Raw genomic sequence first — 18,418 nt, 5'->3', positions numbered from 1 at the left:
CGGCCCCTGCGGCGATTCTCTGCACTCGATGGGCCGAGTGCCCGTCGAGTCCCGCCGGCGTGGTTCACGTGTGGTCCCACCCGGCGGGACCCCGGCGATCTGGCTGCGGGGACCGTCCTGGTGGGGGGGGCGGGGGGGGGGGGGGTCAGACTCCGAGGGGGGGGGGGGCTCCACGGTGGCCAGACCCACGATCGGGGGGCTACCGAACGGCGGGCGTGCTCATTCCGGGGCGGGCCTATGTTCCTCCGCGCTGCCATGTTGCGCTGGGGCCGGTGCGGGGACGGCAACCATGCGCATGCGCTGGCGCAGAGACGGCAGTCGTGCGCATGCATGGACCCGCGTCATCCATTGCGCGCATGCGCGGACCCGCGCTGGCCGTGCAGGTCGGCTTTCGGTGCCAGAGTAGTGCACAGCACTCCGCCGCCGTTCTAGCCCCCTGAAATCCGGAGAATGACTGGGCCGGGAGGCCCGTTGATGCTGGCGTACCCCACTCTGGTGTTTACGCCGGCGTCAACACTTGGCGTGGATTTCGGAGAATCCCGGCCATTTTATTTATACAATAGACATGATAAACCCCTCGGTATGTACAGCTCACTTGAGTGCAGAATATTCCATCTTCCTGAATGGGTCTCTGTAGCGCACAATGACTTACGAGAGACGAATAGAGATGAAGTCGATGAGGCTTTATTCAGCGTGACTTGTTCCCCGCAGTTCAGCAACAGACTGGAGCTGCGGGGAGAACTCCTGGTTCTTATACTCCGCCTTCAGGGCGGAGCTAGAGATCAAAAGCCAACCAGGACCCGGGATCTGTCAGCCAATGGCATCACGGCTTCACAGTCCCACATGACCCCTAATGCATACTACCACATTCACCCCTTGTTGAAAATGAACCCGGCGGGGTGGTGCTTCGCATGGTGGTAGGGGTTTACAAGGCTGGTCCTGGGAGGAAAAAAACTTTTTGCATGTCATTACAGTGCCCTACACTTTGCCCTACACTGGGCTATGTACAGGGTTTGTGAACTATTTACAATATTCGTAAGAGGAACAGAACCTTCTCGTTATAGTCCCACAACACTCTTGTGTTACACCGATGCCAAGAGTCGAGCGGGCGGTCTGGTCTTCCTTGTCGATCACCTCAGCCCCGGTGGTGGTGCAGGTGCTTGTTCCAGCGTTGTCGTCTCCGGGAGCTTTACGGTGACTGCTTCTGCTTCACTCCTGGTCGGACATGGGAGGAGGACCGATCCTCCCGGGAAGGGGGCGGTCGCGGGGTGCGCCGGTTGCAGGGAGGGGGTGATCAGTGTCGGGGGGGTGTGCGTGTTGCCGGCGGGCGCCAGGTCTCGCAGGGAGACCGTGTCCTGTCGGCCGTCGGGGTACGCCACGTAGGCGTACTGCGGGTTCGCGTGGAGGAGGTGAACCCTCTCGACCAACGGGTCCGACTTGTGCACCCGCACATGTTTCCGGAGCAAGATGGGTCCTGGGGCCACCAGCCAGGTCGGCAGCGACGTTCCGGAGGAGGACTTCCTGGGGAAGACAAGGAGGCGCTCATGGGGCGTTTGATTAGTGGTGGTACACAGCAGCGACCGGATGGAGTGGAGAGCGTCCGGGAGGACCTCCTGCCACTGTGAAACTGGGAGATCCCTGGACCGTAGGGCCAGTAGGACGGTCTTCCAGACCGTGCCGTTCTCCCTCTCTACTTGCCCGTTCCCCCGGGGGTTGTAGCTGGTCATCCTACTCGAGGCTATACCCTTGCTGAGCAGGAACTGGCGCAGCTCGTCACTCATGAAGGAGGACCCCCTGTCGCTATGGATATATGCGGGGCAACCGAACAGTGTGAATATGGTGCTAAGGGCTTTAATAACTGTGGCCGCTGTCATGTCGGGGCAGGGGATGGCGAAAGGGAAACGAGAGTACTCGTCCACCACGTTCAGGAAGTATGTGTTGCGGTCGGTGGAGGGGAGGGGCCCTTTGAAATCCAGACTGAGGCGTTCAAAGGGAGGGGAAGCCTTGATCAGGTGCGCTCTATCCAGCCTGAAAAAGTGCGGTTTGCACTCTGCGCAGATGTGGCAGTTCCTGGTGACTGTACGGACCTCCTCCACGGAGTAGGGGAGGTTGCGGGACTTTATAAAATGGTGGAACCGAGTGACCCCCGGGTGGCAGAGGTCCTCGTGGAGGGTTTGGAGACGGTCTATTTGTGCGTTGGCACATGTGCCGCGGGATAGGGCATCGGACGGCTCGTTCAGCTTTCCGGGACGGTACAAGATCTCGTAGTTGAAGGTGGAGAGCTCGATCCTCCACCTTAAGATCTTGTCATTTTTAATTTTGCCCCGCTGTGCATTATCGAACATGAAAGCTACCGACCGTTGGTCAGTGAGGAGAGTGAATCTCCTGCCGGCCAGGTAATGCCTCCAATGTCGCACAGCTTCCACTATGGCTTGGGCTTCCTTTTCCACTGAGGAGTGGCGGATTTCTGAGGCGTGGAGGGTTCGGGAGAAAAAGGCCACGGGTCTGCCCGCTTGGTTAAGGGTGGCCGCCAGAGCTACGTCGAAGGCGTCGCTCTCGACTTGGAAGGGGAGGGACTCGTCGATGGCGCGCATCGTGGCCTTTGCGATATCCGCTTTGATGCGGCTGAAGGCCTGGCGAGCCTCTGTCGACAGGGGGAAGGTAGTGGTCTGTATTAGGGGGCGGGGCTTGTCTGCGTACTGGGGGACCCACTGGGCGTAATATGAAAAGAACCCCAGGCAGCGTTTCAGGGCTTTGGAGCAGTGGGGGAGGGGAAATTCCATGAGGGGGCGCATGCGTTCGGGGTCGGGGCCTATTATCCCATTGCGCACTACATATCCCAAGATGGCTAGCCGGTTTGTGCTAAACACGCACTTGTCCTCGTTGTATGTGAGGTTCAAGGCTTTAGCGGTCTGGAGGAATTTTTGGAGGTTGGCGTCGTGGTCCTGCTGATCGTGGCCGCAGATGGTTACGTTGTCGAGATACGGGAACGTGGCCTGCAACCCGTGTTGATCAACCATTCGGTCCATCTCCCGTTGGAAGACCGAGACCCCGTTTGTGACGCCAAATGGGACCCTTAGGAAGTGGTATAGTCGCCCGTCTGCCTCGAAGGCTGTGTACTTTCGGTCACTTGGGCGGATGGGGAGCTGGTGGTAGGCGGACTTGAGGTCCACGGTGGAGAAGACCTTATATTGGGCAATCCGATTGACCATGTCGGATATGCGGGGGAGAGGGTACGCATCTAGCTGTGTGTACCTGTTGATGGTCTGGCTATAGTCTATGACCATCCTTTGCTTCTCCCCTGTCTTTACTACTACCACCTGTGCTCTCCAGGGACTATTGCTGGCCTGGATTATGCCTTCCTTCAGCAACCGCTGGACTTCGGACCGAATAAATGTCCGGTCCTGGGCGCTGTACCGTCTGCTCCTAGTGGCGACGGGTTTGCAATCCGGGGTGAGGTTTGCAAACAAGGATGGGGGTTCAACTTTGAGGGTTGCGAGGCCGCAGATAGTGAGTGGGGGTATTGGGCCGCCGAATTGGAATGTTAGGCTCTGTAGATTGCACTGGAAATCTAATCCCAGTAATGTGGGCGCGCAGAGTTGGGGAAGGACGTAGAGCCTGTAGTTTTTAAACTCCTCCCTTGCACCGTTAGGGTCACTATGCAGAACCCTTTGATCTGTACGGAGTGGGATCCTGCAGCTAGGGAAATCTTTTGCATACTTGGGCGGATGGTCAAGAAACAGCATCTTACCGTGTCGGGGTGGATGAAACTTTCGGTGCTCCCGGAGTCAATCAGGCATGGTGTCTCGTGTCCGTTGATCAGCACCATTGTTGTCGTCGTCTGGAGCGTCCGGGGCCGTGCTTGGTCCAGCGTCACCGAGGCCAGATGTGGTCGCAGTATCTCAGCGTCTTCTTCGAACCCCGTGGAGCCGTCGATGCTGGGGTCCTTTGTTGTCGTCGGGGGTGGACAAAATGGCCGCCCCATGCATCGCACATGGCTGGGGGGTCCCAAGATGGCGGCGCCCATCCTCCCCTCGTGGTGGCCGGGACCCAAAATGGCGGCGCCTGCGGGTCGCACATGGGGCGCTGGGGGGGTTGGGGAGCGTTTGGGATGCGCTGGACTCTTTCTTCTCCGGGGACAGCGGCGACCCCCCGGGACCGGCACACAGCCGCGAAATGGCCCTTTTTGCCGCAGCTCTTGCAAATTGCTGCGTGGGCCGGGCAGCGCTGCCGGGGGTGTTTCGCCTGCCCGCAGAAATAGCGGCGGGCCCCCCCCGGGATGACCTGCCGTCTGAACCGTGGAAGCCTGTGAGGGGGGGGTTTGTCGCGACGGGGGTCCACGGAGCCCAAGTGGGTGCCGCGCGGTTGGGGCCGTATGCGCGGGCGTTTTGCGCGGCCACATCTAGGGAAGCTGCAAGGGCCTGTGCCTCTGAGAGTCCTAGCGACTCTTTTTCTAACAGTCTTTGGCGGATTTGGGGAGAGTTCATACCTGCCACAAACGCATCGCGAATTAACATGTCCGTGTGTTCAGCCGTGTTTACCGGCGGGCAGCTGCAGGCCCGTCCCAAAATTAGCAGCGCGGCGTAGAATTCGTCTAGCGATTCTCCGGGACTTTGCCGTCTCGTTGCGAGTTGGTAACGTGCGTAGACCTGGTTCACTGGGCGAACGTAGACGCTCTTTAGTGCTGCGAACGCTGTCTGGAAATCCTCTGCGTCTTCTATGAGAGGGTAAATTTCCGGGCTTACCCTCGAATGCAGGACCTGCAGTTTCTGGTCTTCTGTGATCCGGCCGGGGGCCGTTTGGAGGTAGCCTTCGAAACAAGCTTGCCAGTGTTTAAAAACTGCTGCTGAGTTCACTGCGTGGGGGCTGATCTGCAGGCATTCCGGGGCGATCCTGAGCTCCATAGTCCTTTAAGCACGCTTAATAAATTGTAGCGCACAATGACTTACGAGAGACGAATAGAGATGAAGTCGATGAGGCTTTATTAAGCGTGACTTGTTCCCCGCAGTTCAGCAACAGACTGGAGCTGTGGGGAGAACTTCTGGTTCTTATACTCTGCCTTCAGGGCGGAGCTAGAGATCAACAGCCAACCAGGACCCGGGATCTGTCAGCCAATGGCATCACGACTTCACAGTTCCACATGACCCCTAATGCATACTACCACAGTCTCCAGCACATGTTTCATCATGATAAACAGCAGTAAGTCATTATCATAACTATTAACCCATTATGCTACTTCCCTCCCCCCACCCCCCCAAGTATGTAAAGTTTTTAAAAAACAACAATGTTAAACTATTCCTTAAACAATTTACATTCCATTTTTCAAACTTCTGAAACCTCCTTCACTGTTACAAATTTTATCCAACTACAAGCTCTGCTCTTCCCCCACACCCCAAGTCACTGTCATGAAGGATTCAATCTCCCACAGCGTCCACATCTCTCTTAGAGGACATTGTGGATATCTACGGGTGATCATTGCTGGAGTGAGACAGCAGCTTTCCAGGACTGCTGGTAACTACAGTATGGTCTTCATAACAGCTGGACTGAAAGCTTCTCAAAGAAAGACTGAACTAAGAGAGAGGACTGCAGGACACAATCACACTATCTTGAACAGGACTAGCGTTTGTTTTGAAACCTTCCACTCCCTCTCAGCTCACTAGCGAAAGGCTTGAGAAGATGAAGTATCTCCAAATCCAATGAAGAATTTCACAGCTGTATCATTCACTGAGGATGAAAAATGTATTCAAAGCCTGAGAACTGAACAAATCTGGATGACAAGAAAAATAACTAGGAAATTCCTGCAGACACTGCACGAAATGAAGAAGATATGACTTCCCGACAACACGGAAATGACTTTCATTTTCTGTAAGAAGTGGTAACTATCAAGATATGCACTCCTGCACATAATGAGATACAGACAGGCAGTGACAGACACTCAGTACAGCCAATCAACACACAGGACAGAACACAACCAATCACCAGACAGAACACTAGAGGGCGGTCTCCCACTATAAAACACAAGAGGCACCAGCACTCTGCCTCTTTCCACTGGTGACAACTGTAGTGACAGTCAGGGTATATATATTAGTTAGCACCTTCTACAGGTGGCTCAGAGCTAGTCTGGTCTAGTTATTATAGTTAGCATGCTTAGATTAGTAGAGTGTTAACCCACAGCAAACTGTGTGCACTGCTCAGCAAGTTCAATAAAGCATATTGAACTAACATCAAAGTTTGGTGTCTACTTTCAAGTACTAATGCATCCAGTTGCAGTCCGAGTTACCCCAGGGTGAATAACACGATGGTAGCATTGCCACACTTGCTTCAGCATGAGCTTGCCTTGCTCTGGGCAATGCGATGACAGTGTCAACATAAGAAGATAAGACAACACCATTTTTAGCAATGGATGAATGTCCAGAACTGAACCTGGACAAAATCCTTGCATAGATCTCTTTAGCTGTCGGACTTGGAGATTTCCTTTGCTTCTGCGCTGAAGTTTATCTTTAGTGGAAGGAAAGTTGAAGGCAGATTTTCTGATGCGTTTGAGGTGTGGGCGTCAATTTACTTTCACCCAAAGTAACAGGCTTTACTGATACTCTGGCAGCGTGATCTACTATGGAATCAAACATTCTGTTCTACCTAGACAATTTTCTATGGTCACCAAGTAATATATTATGAATCGCATTGGTGCGACCAGTGGGACAAAAATACAAATTCTCCTCTTCAACAGCAAACACAGCTGACTCTTCAAGGAAAACAATAGAGGCTTCATATGCTTCAGCAGTAGATTCAAAAATTGTTTCAATCTTTACGACCTCATCTTCCAATTGATTGCTCATTACTACAATGTTTTTCCTCATATCCTTCTTTAGGTTAGAGCCAAACTAGGCCAGGAATGCGCTCTTACAGATGATTACCCTCTGCTGTAGTGTCTTTTGTTTCTGCACCTCCCGGCCTATCTTCAAAAATACACCTACAATCTCAATCTTCTCCCACGTTCTAGTCGATGGAGTCTCTGTGATGACGAATGATCCATTGCCTATGAATAAACCTGACCAGCGTCTGTTGAATGGGACCCGACTATAGAAATTCCTCCATGAATGGTATCCGGCTCTCTTGCTGCACAGCTTTGTTTGCTATTTCCAGATGGCCAGTTGTATACATGCATTTCCAGTCAGTATGCTTTGATTTCCTCCAACGGGGATTGTTGCGATGCTAAGGGGAAAGCAGGGCAAGCCCCATGAACTAAGTCGCGCAATTCTAAGTATTGGAACAGGCATGTCCTGATTTTGCCACAAACTCCTCCCATTTGACGAACCGTCCCTCCATAAACAGCTCTCTAATGCCCTCTAGCCCCTTCCCATACCTTAAACATTGAATCCAAACCCAATGGCGCAAACAAATGTTTACCACATAGAGGGGCCAATAATGAAATGACACTCAGCTTGTAATGTTGGCTGAGCTGCCTCCATATCTTCAAACTAAAAATTACCACTGGGTTTGTGGTATATTTCGCTGGAGAGAATTGGAGGTGCACTCCAGTTTCACTAGAGCCCAGAGGCTCGATCCCTTACACAAACTTGTCTCCATCCTCCCCCAAATGGTATCCCATTCCCTTTACCACCCCAAAACCTTCTCCACATTGGTCACCCAGTAGAACACGAAGAATCATAAAATCACAGAATTTACAGTGCAGAAAGAGGCCATTCAGCCCATCAGGTTTGCACCGGCCCTTGGAAAGGGCACCTTACTCAAGTCCATGCCCCCACCCTAACCCTGTAATCTAGTCACCCCAACTAACCTCTTGGACACTAAGGGGCAATTTGGCATGGCCAATCCACCTAACCTGCACATCTTTGGACTGTGGGAGGAAAGAGCACCCGGAGGAAACCTATGCAGACACGGGTAAAAAGTGCAAACTCCACACAGAGAGTCACCCCAGGTGGGAATTAAACCCTGGTCCCTGGAGCTGTGAGGCAGCAGTGCTAACCAGTATGCCACCGTTGCGTAGTGCCAAGCCCCCCCCGACCACCCCTGGAGGTACACTGTGTGAATTCTTGGTTCCTTACCAGTCTATATGAAGGAATTCACAAGCTTGTTCACCTTTCAAAACATGATTTACCAAGCAAAATAGGGAGGCATTGAAACAAAAATAGGAACCTCGGCAGAATATTCACCTTGATTGTCTGAATTCTATCGGCCAGGGACATCAGGGGAGGGAAGGTCTCGAATATCTACGGAGAGACTATCAGAATCTGCGCCGCTTGATCAGTGAAGGCTAAATGGGAGGAGGAGTTGGGACTCATCCTAGATGAGGAGGTGTGGAATGAGGCCCTTTTGTAGGATAAATTCCTCCTCCACTTACACACGGCTCAGACTGATACAACACAAAGTGGTACACAGAGCACATCTAACCAAAACTAGAATGAGCGTGTTTATTGAAGTGGAGGACAGGTTTGAGTGGTGCTTTCGTGGGCCAGCCTACCATACCCACATATTCTGGTCATGTCCAACAATGGTAAGCTTTTGGTTCTCCTTCTTTCGCACCATGTCAGCGGTTCTTAACATCGATCTGCAACCTTGTCCGTAGCTTACCATTTGTTGGCCATTTTCGTGGTTTGGGATTTACCGGGGCTGTGGACAGGAGTGAAGCCAGGTGCTCTTGCCTTTGTTTTGTTGATAGCCCAAAGGAAAGTTCTGCTGGGATGGAGCGCTTCCGCTGTGCCTCATGCCTCAGTCTGGTGGAGTGACCTTATGGACTTTTTATACCTGGAAAAGGTCAAGTACACCATTGGGGAATCGGTGGAGGGATTTTATTTGACGTAGCAGCCACTATCTCATGCTGCAAAGACTTAATTACCATCAGCTGTTCGGGGCGGGAGGTCGGGTTTGGAACTAGGTGGGGTTATGAGGGGGTGCTGTTGGAAATGGCTGTTTTTCTTTTTCTTGACCTTTTGGATATTAGCACGACAAATGTACAGAGCTCGATTCTCCACCTGTGGGATCATCTGCTTTGCCGGCAGCGCACTCACGCCTGCGGAGTGAGGGTGCCCACAATGGGAAACACCACTGGTCGGCTGCCGGGATGGAGGGTCACCAGAAAACGGGTGCAGGGGCGGAGAATCCCACCCAGTGTGCGGTTCAGAGTTTTCAGAAAAGCATGTTTGAACCATTTTCAGAGTTGGATTGTAGTTTAGATCATGTGTGTTATCTATGAAATCTTTAGTAAAATATTATTTTTTTAAAAATTTGCTTTGATTGCAAACTTAAAGGGCTGGATTCTCCAATTATAAGGCTATGTCCGGAGGAAGTGGCTGGTCTTACAACCAAAAAGTCGGCGCCCCCCGCACCGATGCTCCACCTGGTGTGGGGCTAGCAGCCGTGCCACTTTATCTGCAGATACGGATGCAGACTGGCCGGGTCCGTGGTCGCACATGTGTACGGCGGCGACCTGCAGCTGCCACGCCATACAACATGGCGCCGGCCACGTGCGGATCCGGCCAGCCAGATAGTGCCCCCCTGTAACCCCCTTTGCCACCCCGGACCACCCCCATCAAGTCCCCCCAGTCCCTGCTGAAGCCCCCCTGCCAGCGGAACAGCTCCCCCCCCCCCCTGACAGTGGCAGCGCTGGACACAGTCCGCAGCCACCACTCGAGGTCACTGAAAACTGAGAGGACACACGACTGACCCCGTCGGGAAGTTGGCATTGGGGGAGGGCCTCAGGTGACGTTCTGAGGCCATCCCAATGGCATGCGGCGCAATCAGCGATTACCCCGTTTTTGAGGGGTCGGAGCATCCAGGCACTGCTCCTGGTTTCGGCGTAAAAACGGATTCTCGGGCCAATCGCCGAACGCGATTTCGGAGTCGGCAATCAGAGAACCCCACCCAAATGGAAAATTCTTTTTGATCGAAAAACTTTAATAAAATATATTTTAAAAAAAGAGAATCCCACCCAAAGGCTCTCAATAATCCGTTGACCTTTGTGGCAATGGGTGGTAGGTATGTGACCCTTTACCCAAAGATTCATACTGTCAGGACCTCACAATTGAATGTTTGATGATAAGATGTACTATTTTGAGCCATTCCAAATGATCAGCCAGTATCGTGACACAAAATTCTGTAATAATCTTGAAGTTAGTTTTAAAGCCTTTAATGTCCAAAGTGACTGCACAAAGTCTTGTCCATGATCCGTTACTTTTCTTAGGGAATCTGCAATCTCCTTTCTTTGCTTGCTTGCAACTTCTTGAATTATCTGGATGGCATAGACATTCGCTGATTTGTTCCTTTAAGGACATTTTCTTGGAGTTAGAGAACTGCTTGAAATGATAGCCAGTTGAAATGGGCTTTTAAAATCGCATGCTCCATTTTAAACCTTTGCGCCTTGGAATAAGGCTTCTGGCATTCAAAAAATTGCCAAGGAAAGTGTAGCCTCTTTTTGTGTATGTTGTTCTTTGTTCATGGATCTTTCTGATCTGTGTCTCAGGGATAAAGCATGTTGTAAACATTTATCCCATTTTGCTGGACTCCTCCATCCAATAGTGAGGAGGAGCAGATAGACACACTAATATCTTATACTTTGCAGTTCCAAATCCTGCTTACATCGAGTACTTGCCTGCAGAAACATCATGCTTGTTCAGTTGTAAAGTCTTCCACACGTGGTGAAGTCTAGTCTGGAGCTGTCTGCATAATCTGCTGATATATGGCACTGATGGTGATTGCACTGCCAGCCAAGCTCTCTAACCATGCAGCTCCCCACGGCTGTGCAAGTCAATGGCTAATCTAAGAGTATGGTAATGTACTGTTACAGGAGTGGAATAGTAGGCTTGAGGTCATTATTGCAAATTTCACCATGGTGAATTTTGAAATTGAATTGAATAAATCTAGTAATTTACAACTTGGAATGAATATGATGGCTTGTTATAAAAGTTCAACTCGATAATATTCTTCAGGCAACTCTTGTTGCCCACTGAAATGGCCTAACTACCACTTCCTGCATTGGCTGTGATTTATGGCATGTGCATTCCACCGGCAACTGCTCTGGGCATAAATCTGCTGCAGCATTTAAATTATTTTAATTATTTCACTGGTTATGACTTTGCTCATTATGATGAGAGTTTTGTACACAAATGAACACTGAGGAAGATAAATTGCCTTGCTGTTGATTGAGACGCTGCTTATAGTGGCACTCGGAAGGGTTTGCACTACTCTACTGGTGTTTCACCCCCCCCCCCCCCCCCGCCCCCCACTCCCTGAACACCCCCTGGACTGTTTCTTGCGCAGCATTCTGTTAGGATATGGACATGCACAGGCGCACCCCCCACTGCACTGCATGGTTCTGATTCGGTGCTGTCCTGAGCTCACACATCCCAACCAGCTAATATACCAGGATCCCAAATTTGAACAATGAATGTCCAGGCACCGTCTACATTTTTTTACCCAAGAGAAAACAAGCACGCTGTTGCAAATTGGGCCATGCACCTTGATTGCCGGCAATTTAAATTTTTGGAGTTTTTTCTCTTGTAAAGAGTAACACTGAAGTGTTTTTCTGGAGATTTTGGGAGTTCCTGGAGGGGTGGGAGTGTCAAGGGATTTGGTAACCTGTTCACAAAGGCTGCAAAAGACATGGGCACAGCTATTGCAGCCTCTGGGTCAGCAGGACAACTGTGAGCAGAAACCACAGAGAGTGCAAGTTCTGCACCATTCCCTCTACCAAGTCGGTGCTGGACATTTCCATGCCCATTGGCAGCAGCAGGAGACAGTCTGGCATACCCGTCAGTTTACCCAGTATTTTGGTGTGCTGGCTCATTCAGTATAATTCTGTTTGTTTCCTCGTCAAAGTACTCCTTTGAGTGGGCAAACAAATGATCCATTACCCCTGGGGGAATGACGTACCGTGGACAGACCTCAGTTCTATACTTGTGCTGGAGTTTGTTTATTGTTACTGTTACTTTCTGTTTCTCCTGGGGCTGCTGCGGTGGGACAGCTAACAGTTCTTGAATGTCTGAGAATCGGTCACTTAAAAATTTGAAACCTGAGATTTATAGGCTTTTACTGGGCAAGTGTATTAAGGGTAATGGAACCAAAGCAGATAGATGGAGTTTCAATACAGACTGGACATGATCTAATTGAATGACAAAACAGGCTCAAGGCCTAAATAGCCTATTTTATGTCAAATTGTCCCTCTGCACTTTTAATGTAGGCAGTAACTCATGTAATGTTTTTCAAGAAAAAGCAGAGAGGAATTTGATATAAGCCTGCTCAACGTTTATATAAGATCATCAACTACAATTTCCAGTCTTATAAACCCATGATTACATTTCATGGAGGATTAAAGGGTCACCTTCAAACATTTCATCCTCTCCAATTATCACCCCAGTAATAGACATATAATCAGATATATTGCTGTGTGTCAGTATTTCCAATGTGCATTCCCAGCTTTGGAAGCTCTGCAAAGAAACATGACATCATCAACTCTTATATAAAGATACATTGTTGCTGAGCTCTGACGAGAAACAACAATAATGATTTGCAAATTGTTGAAATGCTTAACATTTCACAAGTTCAAATCCCTTAATCATATCTAATATTAAATAGATAAAAACAAATTATTGCGGATGCTGGAAACTGAAACAGAAACATTAAATCCTGAATAATCTCAGCAAGACTGACAGCATCTGTGGAGAGAGAGAAGGGAGCAAGGTTTCGAGTCTGGATGACTGTCAAAGAGAGAGAACTGGAAATAGGGTCAGATTTATACTGTAGTTGGGGGGGTGGAGCAGTGGGGCTGGATAGGGAGCCAACGATAGGTGGAGATTGACAAAGATGTCGTGGACAGAAAGGAAATATATATGGTGGTGATAATGAATAAGAAGGGTGTTGATAGTGGCACATTAAGACGTTGGGCGAGATTCTCCACTCCCACGCCGGTTGGGAGAATCGCCTGGGCCGCCAAAATTTCCCGGGACGCCGGTCCGACGCCCTCCCGCGATTCTCCCAAGCGGCGGGAACGGCCCCGTCGAGTTCCGCAGGCCGCAGGCTGGAGAATCGCCGGAGACACCCAAAATGGCAATTCTCCGGCACCCCCGCTATTCTCAAGCCCGGGTGGGACGAGCGGCCAGGCCAAAACGGCGGGTTCCCCCCGGCGCCGTCCACACCTGGTCGCTGCCGTCGTGAACGGTGCGTGAACGCTGAGGGGGCGGCCTGCAGGGAGGGGGGGGGGGGAATAGGGGGCTCCTGCACCGGGGGTACCTAAAATGTGGCATAGCCCACGATTGGTGCCCACCGATTGTCGGGCTGTCCTCTCTGAGGGAGGACCTCCTTTCTTCCGCAGCCCCGCAAGACCCGTCTGACATCTTCTTGCGGGGCGGACTCGGAGAGGACGGCAACCACACATCAGTCGGGATCGGGGCCGTTTCGTGCCGTCGTGAAACTCGACGGCGTTCACGACGGCGTGGCCACTTCGGCGCGGAGTGGAGAATCCCGCCCAGTGTTCTTCAAACTTTTTTTCCGAGGACCCATTTTTACCAACCAGCCAACCTTCGGGACCCAACCCGGCTGACCTTTGGGAGCCAACCCGGCCGACCTTCGCGACCCACGCCGGCCGACCTTTGTGACCCACGCCGGCTGACCTGAGCGACCCACCATTTTCTCTTACCTTGTTTGCTGCTGATAAAAATGGAGGAAATGGTTTTGGGTCCCTTTGGCCCTCGTACACGCTCCTCCAATGGAACCTGCTGGATGAAGGTGAAGCCTTCCGGTGTCGGAAAGTACGGAGTCTCCATCTGTCCAAAGGTCTGCATTTTTTTCCGTAAAATATTATTAAATAAAACCCCATCGAACTTGTAAAAAAATTTTTTTTTTTAAATGAATAAAATAAATGAATAAAATGAATAAAACCCCCCCCGAACTTGTAAAGAAAAAATGAATAAAATAAATGAAAAAAATAAAAATTAAATGAATAAAATGAATTAAAAAAACCCGAACTTGTAAAACAAAAAGCTGCGACCGTTTAGAAAAATAGTGGCCGCACTGTGCATGCGCGCCCGATCATCGGCACACATGCGCAATGCAGCCAAATTTTTTTTACATGTTCGCGGCCATTTTAAAGGCCGTTTGCAGCCGGCGTTATTAAAAGCCGGCTACTACGCAGGGATTTGCGCGATCGGGAGCGCCGCGAAGGACGGCTCCGCGACCCTCCCAACACCCGCCCGCGGGTCACGCCCCCGAGTTTGAAGAACACTGCATTAAGAGATCAGAATGTGGTAATGGCAGAACAAAGGTGAGCAGTCTGTCAAAGGACAACCTGGAATAGGGAGCAGTGGGGTTGTATTGGGGGGGCGGGGCGGGGCGGGTAGGGGTAAACAATGGTGAGGGAAAAACAGGCTGATGGAACAAATGAAAATAAATTGATAGAAATAAAACTGGGGTGAAGGTGGAGGAGAGAGTTCACAGTCTGTGGTTGTTGAACTCAATGTTAAGTCTGGAAGGCTGGAACATGCCTAATCAGAAGATGAGGTGCTGTTCCTCCAGTTTGCGCTGAGCTTCACTGGAACATTGCAGCAGGCCAAGGACGGGGATGTGGGCACAAGAGCAGCATGGTGAGTTGAAATAGCAAGTGACAGGGAGGTCTGGGTCATGCTTGCGGACGGATCAAAGGTGTTCTGCAAAGTGGTCATTCAAATCATTTTGCATTTCGCTCTCCGATGTAGAGTAGCAGCGAATGCAATAGACCAGATTGAAGGAGGTGCACGTGAAGCGCTAGCTCACCTGAAAAGGATGTTTAGGCCCTTGGATGATGAGCAGGGAGGAGGTAAACGGGCAGCTTTCTGAGAAAGTGCCATGGAAAGAGAGTGAGGAGTTGGGGGTGATGGAGGAGTGGACCAAAGTATCCCGGAGGGAACGGTTCCTGCAGAATGCTGACAGTAGGAGTGGGGGACAGATGTATTTGGTGGTGGCATCATGCTGGAGTAGGCGGAACTAGCGGAGGATGATTCTTTGAATGCGGAGGCTGGTGGGGTGAAAAGTGAGGTCAAGGAGGACCCTATCCTTTATTTTCAATTCTTCTATCGATCTGTTTTTCCTTCACTATTGTCTCCCCTCCCCTCATCCCACCCCACTTTCTGAAATCTGTTCCCTATTCCAGGTTGTCCTTTGACACAATGCTCACCTTTGTCCTGCCATCAACACATCTGATCTCTTAATGTGCCATTATCAGCACCCTGGTTTAGCACAGTGGGCTAAGCAGCTGGCTTGTAATGCAGAACAAGGCCAGCAGCGCAGGTTCAATGCCCGTACCGGCCTCCTCAAACAGGCGCTGGAATGTGGCGACTAGGGGCTTTTCACAGTAACTTAATTGAATCCTACTTGTGACAGTAAGAGATTATTATTATTATTAATAATCATTATCACCACTATTTACATTCACTTTTTTTTTCTGTCTTCGACATCTTTGTCAATCTCCCCTGATCGCTGGCACTCTATCCAGCCCTACTACTCCATTTGCACCCCCCAGTTCTCGATAGCTTTGACAAAGAGTCATCCAGGCTCAAATCGTTAGCTCCCTTCTCTCTTCACAGATGCTTTCCGACCTGCTGAGAGTGTCCAGTATTTTCTGTTTTTGTGTCTAATATTAAATAGCCCTGGCACCTAGGCACTGTCAGTCTTTCACTGGAATTCTGTGCAAGTTTCTTTGTACTTACTACATACCGTTCTGGAGCGAATTTCTTTGGCATACAATGGGAAAAGAAACTCGGACTCTCCTTCCAGCCGAATCCCATTTTCTGTAACTCTCAGATATCCCATTCCATCCTGAAGAAAAATAAAATGAAACACAAATCAAATAACTGGACCAGGTTCCAGAAACTGATAGGTGTAATTCTGAGATTACCTAAGAGGAGAGCGAGCAGAAACAGGTCATTATGTATTCTGAATGCAGTTATGCGTGTCAATGGTATCATAACTATTTAAATTACTGAATGCTGCAGTCATCTTTCTGTACCATTATACACCAGAATAGTGAAAATCCTGCATGGAACCACAACCCGACAAGCAACGAACAAGAAATGATTCAACGAACACTTCACATTTCAATGGCTCCTTATTATAACACTTAGCTAGCTAATCATTTTTGAAAAAGTAGATCTGCTTTTAATGAGGGGATGTGAGGGGTAAAGCATCCAGATCTTGGGCAATAAGGCTTCAGTGATTCTGAAACAGGACCAAATTTGCACATCTCACCACTCTTTGTCTGAACCTGCTTCAAAGTCAATGGGATGTCCTATCAAAGCCCAGAATATGTGACATGCTGTCAAAGTTTTTCACCTTGCACTCATCAGAACAGCTGCAAGAATTTTAAATTTCAATGGGGGCAACAATTTATATTGCAGGAGAAAATGGTGCTGATTAGTTGGCAAGTCAGCTCTGATCAAAGCATTGCCATGGAGAATACATCAGGGAACTATTGCCCTCCATGCTTTTGTTTAATTTTCAAAAGGCACAATTACTGGACATATTCCTTTTGCCTGCAGACAGATCCCTACATATGAATATGTGTAGTTGTGAGTCGGACTCAAAGACTTAAATTGTGGGGTTTGTTTCACCTTGAGGAGAAGGGCAAATGCATGTTTTTAGGCTCTTACTTTCATGTAGAGAATTCTATTTGCACAGTGAGGTTACCAAAATTTGTTTTCATGCAAATTATTTTAGTTTGTCTGACAGATTTGGAAGAATGATGGCCTGATCTTTTAGCCGTCATCACACAAAAAAATAGATTTACTTCTGTTATAATAGAATTCTTGGAGGATTCCACTCTAAATCGCTTACAGAAATAGACATTACGTGCACGATTCAGTGGTCTCATCGCACCCGACTTGGTGTCAGGACGAGGCTGTTGAATATCTCGCAAGATTCGTGACGCTCAAAGACGTGAACCAGTCATGATATCACCTGCGGGGTCTTTCTGTGAAGTTGAGGCTCCCAAGTGGTCATGGACTGGGCAGGGTAGTACCTTGGTACTCCCCCTGGCACCTAGGCACTGTCAGCCTTGCACCTTGGCACTGCCACCCAGGCACTAGGGCACCGTTCTTTTGGCCTCGGCAAGGAACTGCCCCTTGAATCCACTCTTTAAGTCATTTCCTGCACTGTTGAACTCAGCTAGCCAGTGCAAGAAAACTACTCATGGATCGGAATGCCATTTTTAAAAGCAGCCCCGATCTTTCGACTCCCTTCAACCTCAGAGGTCGGGTGAGGGGGGGCTCGAGGACCATCAAAGAGGTAAGTTGGGTGAAGAGGGGGGGTTATAAGAACATAAGAACTAGGAGCAGGAGTAGGCCATCTGGCCCCTCGAGCCTGCTTCACCATTCAATGAGATCATGGCTGATCTTTTGTGGACTCAGCTCCACTTTCCCGCCCGAGCATCATAACCCTTAATCCCTTTATTCTTCAAAAAACTATCTATCTTTATCTTAAAAACATTTAATGAAGGAGCCTCTACTGCTTCACTGGGCAAGGAATTCCATAGATTCACAACCCTTTGGGTGAAGAAGTTCCTCCTAAACTCAGTCCTAAATCTACTTCCCCTTATTTTGAGGCTATGCCCCTTAGGTCTGCTTTCACCCGCCAGTGGAAACAACCTGCCCGCATCTATCCTATCTATTCCCTTCATAATTTTATATGTTTCTATAAGATCCCCCCTCATCCTTCTAAATTCCAACGAGTGCAGTCCCAGTCGACTCAACCTCTCCTCGTAATCCAACCCCTTCAGCTCTGGGATTAACCTAGTGAATCTCCTCTGCACACCCTCCAGTGCCAGTATGTCCTTTCTCAAGTAAGGAGACCAAAACTGAACACAATACTCCAGGTGTGGCCTCACTAACAACTTATACAATTGCAGAATATCCTCCCTAGTCTTAAATTCCATCCCTCTAGCAATGAAGGACAACATTCCATTTGCCTTCTTAATCACCTGTTGCACCTGTAAACCAACTTTTTGCGACTCATGCTCTAGCACACCCAGGTCTCTCTGCGCAGCAGCATGTTTTAATATTTTATCATTTAAATAATAATCCCTTTTGCTGTTATTCCTACCAAAATGGATAACCTCACATTTGTTAACATTGTATTCCATCTGCCAGACCCTAGCCCATTCACTTAGCCTATCCAAATCCCTCTGCAGACTTCCAGTATCCTCTGCACTTTTTGCTTTACCACTCATCTTCGTGTCGTTTGCAAACCTGGACACATTGCCCTTGGTCCCCAACTCCAAATCATCTATAAAAATTGTGAACAATTGTGGGCCCAACACTGATCCCTGAGGGACACCGTTAGCTACTGATTGCCAACCAGAGAAACACCCATTAATTCCCACTCTTTGCTTTCTATTAATTAACCAATCCTCTATCCATGCTACTATTTTACCCTTAAT

The 18,418-nt window shown here is 49.5% G+C and overlaps 1 protein-coding gene across 4 annotated transcripts in view; it reads right to left on the bottom strand.

Moving 5' to 3' along the window:
- sgcg (sarcoglycan, gamma) overlaps positions 1 to 18,418 on the bottom strand; it is a 1,082,174-nt gene that overhangs the window by 407,885 nt on the left and 655,871 nt on the right. For all 4 annotated transcript variants that reach the window (XM_072476857.1, XM_072476856.1, XM_072476855.1 and 1 more), the window contains one exon: positions 15,703 to 15,804. In XM_072476857.1, coding sequence (XP_072332958.1) covers positions 15,703 to 15,804 — 102 coding nt within the window. The remainder of the gene's footprint in view (positions 1 to 15,702; positions 15,805 to 18,418) is intronic.

The sequence above is a fragment of the Scyliorhinus torazame genome, chromosome 15 (genome assembly GCF_047496885.1).
Source record: "Scyliorhinus torazame isolate Kashiwa2021f chromosome 15, sScyTor2.1, whole genome shotgun sequence".
In the NCBI taxonomy this organism is placed as follows: Eukaryota; Metazoa; Chordata; class Chondrichthyes; order Carcharhiniformes; family Scyliorhinidae; genus Scyliorhinus; species Scyliorhinus torazame.
Note: the sequence above shows the minus strand (reverse complement) of the source record. Positions and strands in the feature narration are given on the sequence as shown.